At 43.3% G+C, this 12,166-nt stretch overlaps 1 protein-coding gene across 1 annotated transcript in view; it reads right to left on the minus strand.

The window, feature by feature from the left end:
- The window catches only part of LOC138245655 (histidine--tRNA ligase, cytoplasmic-like), a 119,554-nt gene that overhangs the window by 77,556 nt on the left and 29,832 nt on the right, over positions 1 to 12,166 (minus strand). The window contains exons 4-5 of the mRNA XM_069199402.1: positions 10,237 to 10,332; positions 3,691 to 3,816 (exon numbers count right to left, since the gene is read on the minus strand). Coding sequence (XP_069055503.1) covers positions 3,691 to 3,816; positions 10,237 to 10,332 — 222 coding nt within the window. The remainder of the gene's footprint in view (positions 1 to 3,690; positions 3,817 to 10,236; positions 10,333 to 12,166) is intronic.

Consider the following 12,166-nt stretch of genomic DNA (forward strand, 5'->3'; position numbering starts at 1 on the left):
TCCCAGGTGTGCAGTGAGGTGTGGCCCATGCAGCGCACCAGGTGTGTTGTCATGCCTAGCCAGTATTGTGGGAGGGCACACCTGGAACATGCTTAGGAAGGCTGCGTCTGGGGTGTGACATTGGGGGAAGGCAGCTTCAACGTGGAGGAAGTATTTGTTTATTCTGTGGAGAGTGAGGTAAACCCTAAACAATAGAAAATATTGGATCAGCTTGAAGCAGGAGGTACGGGATAATGTGCAGTATATACCAGCATGGCCTATCACTCCTTGTCTGCGCAGGGAGCACCCATTTCGGTGTCCAAGTGCGGACGCAATATGGACAGTGTGGCAGGGCATGTGTGCGGAGAGAGGAAGCTAGCCAACGCGTTAGGTGTCTGCCTGCCCCCATCCCGTGTAGAGACTGAATTGAGAAGTGCATGTTTTGTTCTTGCTATATGTCTCACTAGTGTGTGACCAGGATTCATATGAGTGATGAGTCCCGGAGGGAGGTCACAGTATGCAACGAGCTCCTCAACAGTAAGAGGGACATCACTGCCATACAAACTGCCTGCACTACTCCTCCATGTCGTGAATGGCTGTGCTTTTTGTACGAGAGATGATCTGCCCTTTGGTTGGAGCTGGATCTACTTGAGGGACCAGTCCTCCCTCGTTTCTGTCAGATCCACTGAATTAAATGGGAAGGTATACTAACACAGAAGACACATTTATGACAGGGAATCGGCCTAGCACACTGCACGGCGACAGGCCTTTGGATCATAAAACCTTATTGGGATTCTGAAACTGAGTGATGTGTGGAAAGGTAGCCACAACGTTTTTCAAGATAATGTACAAATTTCCAAACCACACAAATCACTATTTTACAATTACCTCCAGTTGCGGCATGCCTTGGAACAGAACTGGACAGCCTTTGCCGTGCTGTCAAGGAAAACTCTATCGGGCAAAGACAACTCTTCAAACACTGGTTATAGAGGGTGCACCTTACAGATTTACCACTCCCTTAACATCCCGGCCTTCTGCGAAGTACAATGAGAAGCAGAAGAAAGTCTTCATTAGAGCACTAGACCGGAATTGTCTTCCCGATAAGTCTTCCAATGGGCAGAGACAAAAACGCCACTCTGAGCGTCATCATGGAACATGAAACAAAGAGGTGACTGTGTTCATGCGCAGGGATCACGTGGCCACAAAAGTATGAAACAAACCCTCATCACGTTTAGGGAAGGACTATAGAGTGATGAGAGAGTATTACATGGGGAGGCAACTGCAGAATACATTACAATGCCTCTTCACTGGGCTGTGAATCCAATGGGAGGCCAACTTAATGCAAATGGAAACAAGCATTTGCAATGCAACGGGTCTCACATTTCTCTGAGTTAGAGCTATTAGCAGTTGTAAACTCCCAAACGGACTTTTCTTGCCACATTAAATGGGGAATTTTTTTTTAAAAAAGAGCGTGATCGCGCTGCTACAGTTAACTCATAGTGAAACCTATTGGCAAAAGTGCAATTATCTACGTAACCAGCAAACGTGCAATTAACTATGTAACATGGTCGATGTCATGCAAAGCGCTCGACTTCTGCCAAGCGAGATCGCGCTGCGAAAAAAGATAAAAAGTAGTCCCCAAACCAGACGGAAAACAGCGAGCCTCTTATGTTTTCAGTACTTGGTCGCTGCGCTCGAGGAGGGCTAACCACCGGAAGAGGCATGACGTATGCATTCCTTCCCCTAATGAAAGCAAGCAGATTTTAAAAGGCAAGCCCATGAACCAAAGACACTGATGTGACATGGACGGGGCAGCAAGCCCTTTTCTAACTACTAAAGCGTCTCGCAAGCGATACGCATGTGCAAGCGCATGCTAGCGCAGGCTCAACCCTAAAAAGGTGGCTATCCACACCTGTTTGATCCATTTAAAATACTTCAATGGACTTTGCTGTAGTTTTAAAAGATTGTAGAGGACGGGAACATTGGAGTTCACCCTGGACAGGATTGGGGCTGCCCTAAGTTAGGATACCTGAGCGTAATGGAGGAATGGTGAGGTAACTGGTGGGCTTAGGTTTCCTCTTGTCCAAGCGATATATCATTGCTCCTAGCAAGCTGACGAGGGTGCATCACTGGAAATTTAGAGGTGGGAGATGGATTAATGTTTGAGGTCAGAGGAGACAATCTAGAAAGCAAGAGGATGCCAGGCAAAACAGCACAAAATATGAGATCCACTGAATGATTATTTTATGTACAGAATGTTTGATGCACTATTCTTGGCCCGGATACTAATTGCTCAGCTTGCCTCGCTGCAACGTCCAAACCACAAAAAAAACTTTGTACTCATTTGCTCTTTTCTTATATTTGACTTTTATGAAATTTAAACTGCCTGTTCTTTAAGAAAAAATACATAAAAAATTGTTTATAAAAGAAAACGAATACCTTTCTTAGCACAGACCACTCCAAATAATACTCTATATTTGTATCTGAGGATAACTTCCTATTGTAATAGTTACCCTGTCAGACAGTTCAGAAGTAATTTATCAATATTAGACACTGGGGTCAAGGAAAGTTGGGAGTAATAAAACAGGAATTGGTATGATGCATTTATCAAGTCTAGACTGTGAAACCCTGCACTGCCTATTTGTTAATGGTTACCGTAAGAACATGTAAACCTCTACAGCCATCCTTCATCTTAATGAACATTATTGATTGTAGGCAGTTTGTACACACACAAATGCATATTTAACGTCTCTAGACTTTATTTGTAAATCAATTGTCAGACATCCGTCCTTCTCTTTATGGCTGAACCTCTCTGACGTTTTTAAAGACACAACAAAGCTGTAATCATATACAAAGAAATGCAAACTCGAGTGGTTTAAATTTTGTATTAACATAACGGTGCAAAATACTCAAACATGGTGCTTGTCAGCAGGAGCCTTCTTAAATGAATCCTCAAGATTTAAATTGCTTTGTTCGACTGGAATGAACTCCTTCTCCATAATCTCTTTTTTCAATCTGACCCTGGAGAAAGACCTTATTTAGGTTCTAGGTGCTGATATACTTTCCAACAGAAAGGAAATTGGAATTTATGACCAGCCATGAAGAGACATTCTTACGTAATAGTGCACATCCGATTAGGGGAGTGGTGCCCGTTTCCTTTGACCTTAAAATGCTTTATTCGATGTGCTGGAGCCATTTTCTTAGGTTGCACTACCCCCATTAAGACCTCCAGGTAAGTTTTCACTTCATGGGATTTCAAAAGATAAAGCTAGACAGAAGACTGTTAGGTAGCTCTCTACTTGGATGAGAACGATTCTAAGTACATTTTGGGCTAATAATGTACGTTTGGTAAATGAACAATCATTGTGGTTGACACAACTGGGCAATAATGCTATAGTATGAAAGCTTACGCAGTCTTCAAACAAGAAACAAATGATTTGAGTAGTAAAACTGTACGAACGTATAAAGCACTCATTAAAGCATAAGCCACCTCAGTGTAGATTAGCTCTTCATGTTTGCAAATGAACATCTTAACAGTGACACTAATTCCATGAACCATGGACAGATGGTTGGAACAGCACTGTTTAACTCAACTAGCTCTATAGTGCTCGGAGTTGGATTCTGCTGTCCATTTATTTTACATCCACCATCGCGAGACATTCTCCAGAAGGTCAGTGGCACTGCACAGCTGCCCCCACGCTGGATACTCACACACTGATAGAACTCTCTGTACCTCCCTTTGCTCATGGCCGGGTCATCTCGTCGGTACACTTTGGCAACCTGGTAACGCTTAATATTGGTAATTTTATTCATTGCCAAGTACCTGGCAAAGGGAACCTTAAACAAAAAGTTAAGGATTAAATTAACTATGTTAAATGCTTTTCCTAATCAGGGGTGTGGAATTTATTAGAATATCTACTTGTCCAGTGGACAGGTTGCTTCTCAAATCTACTTGTCCTGTAAAAAGATCTACTTGTCCCTTTGGTGCCATGTAGTGTGGCGACAAATTATGGCAGCAATCTCATTATGTAAGTGCTCTGATTATAGCCTCTCTGATTATGCCAGGGCTACTACCATAGTAGGGCTTGAATACTTGCAGTTTCAATCCCTACTGTAGCAATTTCCTTATTTTGCCACCTTTCTGCAGATCTGCATACTGGGGCTGGAGGAAGCAGTAAGCAATAGTTCCAGTGCTGGAATGCCTTTGAGTCTGCAAACCTACTAACATGCATGTTTTAAAGATTTTTACCAGGTTCTCTCTAATATTTTCCCATAATAAGAAAGGTTGGACATTTACTCCTGACAGTGGCAGAATTAGAACTTCATCCAGGGTTGGGAAGAAAGTGGCTGGAGGGAAAATGAACTTGCAAATGCTCAATAGATTTTTACATAAGCAAATCTACACATTGTATTTACCCATGCTAAAATACAGTTCACAAATATTTTATAAGGGTACGACATATACCATGGGTGCACTTTTGTGACTTTCTTTAAGAATTTGGGGCCACATGTAGGTAGGTTCAGATTTGCGACCTGCAAATTGCGAGTCGCAAATCCGAATGTAGGATGGTGTCCCTGACACCATCTGTGATTCGCAAGGGCTTCGCAAATGCCCACCTCATGAACAATCATGAGGTGGGTCGCAATTTGCGACCCCCCTCGCGAATGGCAGCCCTCACAGGGATGGTGGCCTGCTGGAGACAGCAGACCACCATGTCTGTGACTGCTTTTCAATAAAGCAGTTTTTTTTTTTTTTTGTAATGCAGCCCGTTTTCCTTAACGGAAAACGAGATGCATAACAAAAACGAAAAATGAAACGTTTTCATTTCATTGCGGACCACTGCCTGCTCTGAATTTTTTTTTACAGTGACATTCACAATGGGGAAGGGGTCCCATGGGGATCCCTTTCCTTTTGCGAAAGTGTTAGCACCCATTTGAAATGGGTGCAAACTGCGATTGGTTTGCGCCCGCGGTCACAAAACAATCCTACATTGCACTGCGAGTCGCAATTAGGAAGGGAACACCCCTTACTAATTGCGAGTCGTAAACCCGTTTTGGGATTCGATAACCAGGTTACTGAATCGCAAAACTGGGTTTGTGCATCACAATGTGCTTTTTGCATGTCGCGAACAGCGAAAGTCGCTGTTTGCAACATGCAAAAAGCTACCTGCATGTGGGTCTTGGTCCCTAATTAGGTCTGGTGTTAACAAAGACATTTTGTTTTTATTAAACTTCTATTTCTCTCTCTTTCGGCTGGCTTTACTGTGAGTGATCGCATTCTGCTCTTCCACAAGGAGCATATTGCCACACAAAGTAGTTTTGTTCAGTGTCAGGAACTACAGTGGTAATCAGTGATGTAACGAAACTGGAGGGTGCCCCTTTGCAAAGAACATGGAGGAGCCCCCTCTCCAGACTCACTCAGGGCAGGTGCTGTGCTGAAGGGGCCCCCTGGAGGGCGGCTGCAAGGCCTTTGTTATGCCGCTGGTGGCAATGTGTGCTTTTAGAGTTCAAAAACTTTTTGGGGGGGTTTTGCCAGTGTTTGTTACAATGTTGAGGGCCTGGTAGCTCCCACAACAATAAAGTGTTCCAAAAGCCATGTCAAAACAAGACACGCATTGATGAAACTAAAAGACTTATAAAAATATGTCAGATCAGTTGGCTTTGTCAGTGTTTGTTTGTTTTCATGCTTCCCATAATCGTGTTGAAAATGGTTACACTGATTTTCCATTAGAAATATTTTTGGGAAATACTAGCATGCATCAACACATTTTTCTAAATGACACTTCATTTGCATATAATCAGAGAGCATTCTGGGAGCATTATACTTAGCCTCATAGCCTAAACTTTTCAAACATGTGTATACACGTTTTATTTATTTGTACTGGAACCAACTTCAGTAATGAAGTGTGACCTTAAAACATTTATTTACAGCACTCACCCTAATAATGAAGGTTTTCAAATAATGAACCATAAATACAAGTTCGAACAGCATTATCTTTTGGAAACACATTACCTCAACTGCAGAGCGTTCCACTCTCTGTAAACAGGCAGGAAAAGGGTTTGTGCTACTGGGGGTTGGGCCTACTTGTCCCAAGGACAAAGTAAACATAAAAACTTGTTGCCCTTGACCCCAAACAAGATGTCCCGGGCGTCGGGCTATAGGAATTCCACATCCCTGCTAATGCAGTGCACTTTCAGTATGAAAACACATTGATGCCTTTAACTCCTAAACGGAAGTGTCCTAACACTCTATTCACAAAGATAAAAGCCTAGCCCATTAGTAATATCAGAGTTTAACTTTCCAACTGTCAAAACGTAAAACAAAACAAAAAACATTTGGATGTAATGACTTCTAAGTATGAATAGGAGAAATCATTCACTTCTTCAAGGCTCACACCTCACAACAGGATTTGTTAAAATCCCACCAGAGAGCCAGGTACACCACCATGGCAGAGAGACAAAAGCAAGTACTGTGGTTTCATTGGGTGCTATACGGCTTTAGTGAGCACTTCTGCAGGCCTTTTTTTAGGGTTGAGCCTGAGATAGCATGCGCTAGCGCATGTATATCGCTTGCGAGACGCTGTCGTCGTTAGAAAAGGGCTTGGAGCCCACCTGTTGCTTATAATTTGTTGGATTGCATGGCACTGTTTTTCACAGCTCGTAATTGGTAACAGCTGGCATTTCATCATTTCCGTTTCTGCCTGTGGCACTGATTGATGCAACTTGGTCAGTGCCCGTCTGCTGCTTTCGACATGATTGAGGTACTATTTTGTTCTTTTTAACTTCTCATGCCCTACAAACAGAAGGCGTGGGACTGACAAAAACGTGTTCAGCATTACAAACAAAATTGCAAAGTTTAATTTACTACTGTTAACTTTTTTTTTATTTTGCCCAGTCTTCTTTTCTCACTTTGCACTCATGTTTTGTTTTGCTTTTGCTTGTTGGCGCTGTTCTCAAAAGATGCCCATTATCTTGCCTCACTGCTAACCAAAACAATCTGCCCCACTCCAATCCAAAACCATATGCCCCACTCAAATCTGCCCCACTCAAATCCAAAGCAATCTGCCACACCCCAATCCAAAACAATCTGCCCCACTATATCCAAAACAATCTGCCCAATTCCAATAAGAAAACAATCTACCCCACTTCAATCTAAAACAATCTGCTCAACTCCAGTCCACCTCTCTCCATTGCAATCCATGCCACTCCATCCCAATTCACCCCACTCCAATCCACCACAATACACCCCAATCCAATCTACCCAAATCCAATTCAATCTACCTCACTCCAATCCACCACAATCCCAACCCACACAGGTCCAACTGACCCCACTACAGTCCAATCCACCCCCACTCCAATCCAACCCATCCCATCCCACTTTCAGTACACCACATTCCAATACAATCCACCCCACCCCAATACAACCCATTCTAATCTAACCCCAATCCAACCCACCCTGATCTAATCTTACCCAATACACCTTAATCCTAACCGGTCAAATCCAGTTCACCCGAAAACACCTCACTCCAAACCAATATACCCCACACTACCTTAATCTACCCCACTCCACACCAATCCAATGCACAGCACTCCCCACCAATCTAAACCACCCCACTCCAATTTATCCCACGACTGTCCAATCCAATCCATACCAGTCCACCACATTCCAATCCAAGTCACCTCACTTAATCCAGCTCACCCCACTCCAGTCCTCCCCACCACAATGCCTTCCACCCAATCTAATTCAACCCACCACACTCCAAGCCACCCCACCCTAATCAACCCCATCCAGTCCACCTTACTCAAATCCAATCCACCCCATCCACTCCACCCCACTCCAATCCACCCGACTCCAATCCATCCCAATCCAGTCCACCCAACTGCAATCCACCCCAATCCAATCCACCCCACTCCACTCTACTCCAATCTACCCCAATACAATCCGCACCACCCCAGTTCAATCCACTCCAATCCATCCCATGTCAATGCAATTCACCTTAACCCACCCCACTCCAATCCAGTCCACCCTAATCTTCCCCACTCCTGTCCAATCCATTGCATTCCACTCCAATCCAAACCACCTTAATCCAACCCACACCAATGTAATCCATCCCACACCAATAAACTCCACCCCAAACCAATCCTCCACACTCCAATCCAATCAACTCTACTCCCCTCCAGTTCACTCCAATCCGATCCATCCCGCTCCAAAACAACCATCCCACCCAACCCAATCAAAATCACCTGAATCCAATCCACCCCCCACAAACCAATTCACCCCACTCCATTCTACCAGACTCAACTCCATCCCAATCCCATCTCCTCTAGCCCAATAAATCCCACTGCAGTCGAATTCACACCACTCCAATCCTCCCTACCTCAGTGCAATCCATCCCACCCCAATCCAATCCTCCCATCCAACTCACCCGATCCAACCCACCACAATCCAATCCACCCCACCTCAACCCAGTCAACCCACTTCAATCCACACACTGCAATCCATCCAGCACTTCCCACTCCAATCCACCCCACTCTAATCCAATCCACCTCACTCCAGTCTAATCCACCCCATTCATATTCACCCTACTCAAAACCACCCCAACCTAGTCCTATCAAATCAGTCCAATCCACCCACCCCAATTCAGTCTAATCACCCCATTCCATCCACCTCGCCCCATTTCAATCCACCCCACTAGCTCAATCCACTCCACCCTATTCCACCCCATGCCATGACACACATTGCTACTTAACCATTGAACTCTACTCTCCTGCCCTCAACTCTATGACACTACTCCCTCTTACTCCACTCTACAACCCTTCACTTCCCCACTCCACTTTACGCCACTAACTTTTTAGTTATGCTGAACACCAGCCACACTGATCTACAACATGGCAAAAACATATTGCTGAAGCCAGTAGCTCTTGTATAGGTGAGACCTATTGGCTTTGCCAATGCGCTCTTGAACCTTAATTCCCTGCATATGGATCATCCATGTTTCTGAATGCTCTTTTTGTTTGGTAGACACTTTCATTTGACTGTTACACCATAATTGTTTTGCATGAAAGACTTGACAAGTGTTTAAAAATGTATTTAAATAGCCTCTTGTTAAAAATGGCAAGTGGTGTCTGCCTCCCTGACACACCAATCTCAGATACAGTACTATACTTTATCGTCTTGTCGCCTGTTCATTGTTCATGTGCCCATTTTCTCCTACTCTCAATCCTGTTGGCTATATTCCCCATTAACTTGCACCCTCCCTCCCGATGTTCATGTTGCCCACCCCAAAGGCTAATACTTGTCGCATTGCAGGCACCACAAACTGACTCCCACTTAGGTTTGCTATTATAGTGTGTGCTATGGTGTGTTGTCTAATTGCTGCTTTACGCTTCATTAGGGTTGATGAAAAGTTATACTGAAGGGCTCTCCTGAAGGTGAATAGGAAGGAGTGGTTGTCCCGATCCAGGAAGATTAGACCAAGAATGTCTGGTATTCTCACTTGAAGCATTTAGATGCAGATGGGAAGAGTTTCAACTAAGTGCCTAACTTGAGGGAATAGTTGGGTACACAAAGGAAGACAGGGCTTCGTTAGATATCCAGCTTTTATATGTTTGGCGCAGGGGCATTAATTGGTTTCTTGCTCTAAGGGGAGCCAATAAAAGTTGATTAAAATATTGAAGAGGATTCTTTTTAGAGGGAAGTGATGGCAATTAGCATCATGATGAGGCAGTAAGTGCCAGGGAAAGCTTCGATAGAGGATATTCTCATAATTGGTTCTGGCTCGATAAAGGTGCCTACAATCTCCAATTGTAATAAGAGTTAGCAGCAGTCTACGCAGATATACGTTGATAAAGGCTTTGCGTTCACAGACTATTTCCAGTGGAATATCACGGGGTAGACCAATTTACGCAAATTACTTTCCCTTCTAGGATGCCAAATTTGCTAATAACAGACTTTTGGTTCTGGCTCTCAATTGGGAAGTACACACAGAGGTCGCAAACAGTGCACAAATTGTGTATTGCTTGGCTTCAGAGGAAGCACGTGTTCTAGTAGTTGATTAGGAGCATGCATGGTTTGAAAACATATTTAAGGCAACGAAAGAAGACAGACCACAACTACTTGTCAACATTCTCCTTTGCACCTCTTTAAGGACACAAATAATGTCAGAGGGAACGTTATGAACTCGGCAGTAAGAGGTCACTGTTGCTCAGTGAAAGTGCAGGTGCTATCAAAGCTTCCAGCTACTAAACAAAGGATACAGTCAAGTCATATCGAAGGGACAGTAGCTCTCCTCCTTGGTCTTTCAGGTCATAGATAAGTTTGGAGTCCTCACCGTATTTTCCTGTTAATGTTTCCTATTGAAAGCCAGAGGATACTTTTAGAACAAAAGTGAAACACTGTAACAGAACAAAGTAAAACACAACATTGAAATACCTTATGAATTTGAACAGCTAAATATTCATTCGCAAGAGAAACAATTTCTGTAAACTGGGGCATAAATGTTTCGATTGCGCACACTGCATCTTTCCTGACATTAAATACTGAGTTGTAAATTAAATTAGTTTTTCCAACATTTTTCATTTCTTCAAAGTCTTAGTGTAGCTTAGAACTGAATCATTTGTGCCCACTGTATCCATGAACCATGGGCAACAGGTGCAGTGGAACCAGAATTGTCCAAATGATGCCCCACAACTATGCTTTATCTATGCTGCCAAACAAACTCTGTCTCATCAATATGCCCCAATCCGGGTCCTGGAGCATCACTCTCCGGGGTATAAGAGGGTAGTCATTCGATGCTTTGTCTGCATATGGTGCTGGACAAAGAGCAAAGGAGTTTGTGTGAATGTCAATGTCAATTAAAAAAACTGCACAACTGTTAACTTAGAAATGCTCTGGAGGCAACTATATTCACATTGATGTGCTTGTAGACAAGGAGTTACTGTAACTTTGAGAACAGTGCTGATTTCGACTACGCACGAAAAAGTACCTAATAGACGGCACTCCGGTGCCTGGGGCCTTCCCTTCCCACATACTCTTCTGTGATTAAGAAGAAGAATTAAGCATCTTTGAGGCTGCAGGCTAACGAGGCAGGGGATGATGAAAAGGAAAAAAAGTGCAATTGAAATTACGTATGAAAACAATGTAAAGAAATAAATCCTACTCTCAACAAGTAATAATAGCACTAACTGGAACATATTACTACACGGAGCTAAATACAACACAAAAACAGTTATTAAGTGTTGTCCATAAAAGGTGCCAAATTACCAAAACTTGCAAGAATGAGAGGTTGAGCTGACCTTACCGAAATTCAAATACATGACCAGTAGATAACAAGATGTTGCTGGCAAGCATTTACCTCACTTAGGGCCAGATGTAGCAAAGGGTTTTACCCATTCTGTGTCTATGGGAAAATTCGTTGGTACATATGGCCCTAAGTCTCTTGATTGCTAAGATTAACAGAAGACTTTCTCGGTTACTCAAGAGCTTAAACTTCATTGCTGCGAGCAGTTCTTAAGCATGCGCATTTCACTTCCCTACAACAAGCAGAACGAATGGTTGAAACGTACTGTAATCTCTACTGTACTGGAGCACGAACAGGTGTGAACCAAAACTGGCTATACAACTAACTGTGAAGAGTTCTGACAACTGCCGAGGTAAACTGCACAAAAGAAGTTCTTTAATATTAATAATTATCTACAAAACAAAGGATTGATGTTCAGTGAATCTGTCAACCTCAATATAGACAGGTTTAGATGCACATCACTATTAATCTCGAACATCCTGGACCCTTCTGTTTGGTTTTCCTAGGGGTCACAGCACAGAATCAATTCTTCTTACCGTATATGATTATCTTAAGATACTTCTGGTTGGGGGGGAGAATTGGTGTTAGCAGCCCTTGTCTTTCTTGATTTCTCGTCAGTGTTCGCCAAGGTCTAACATGCCACTCTGACACAAAGACAGAAGATATAGGTGTCAAGGGTACTGCTTTTTCTTTGATCACTCATTTTCCCTCTAACAGAAGCAAGTAAATGTGGCTTCCATATTTTCCTCTAAATATCTGCTGCTCTCAAATGGAGTGTCACAGGGGTTGTCCTTTGGCCCCGTGTTCTTCAACATTTATAGGATTCTCTTAGCCGCCCTGATCTGGTGATTCAGATTTCAAGTTTTGTCAAATGCAGAGGACAGGCG

This window comes from Pleurodeles waltl, chromosome 7 (assembly GCF_031143425.1).
Source record: "Pleurodeles waltl isolate 20211129_DDA chromosome 7, aPleWal1.hap1.20221129, whole genome shotgun sequence".
Classification (NCBI taxonomy): Eukaryota; Metazoa; Chordata; class Amphibia; order Caudata; family Salamandridae; genus Pleurodeles; species Pleurodeles waltl.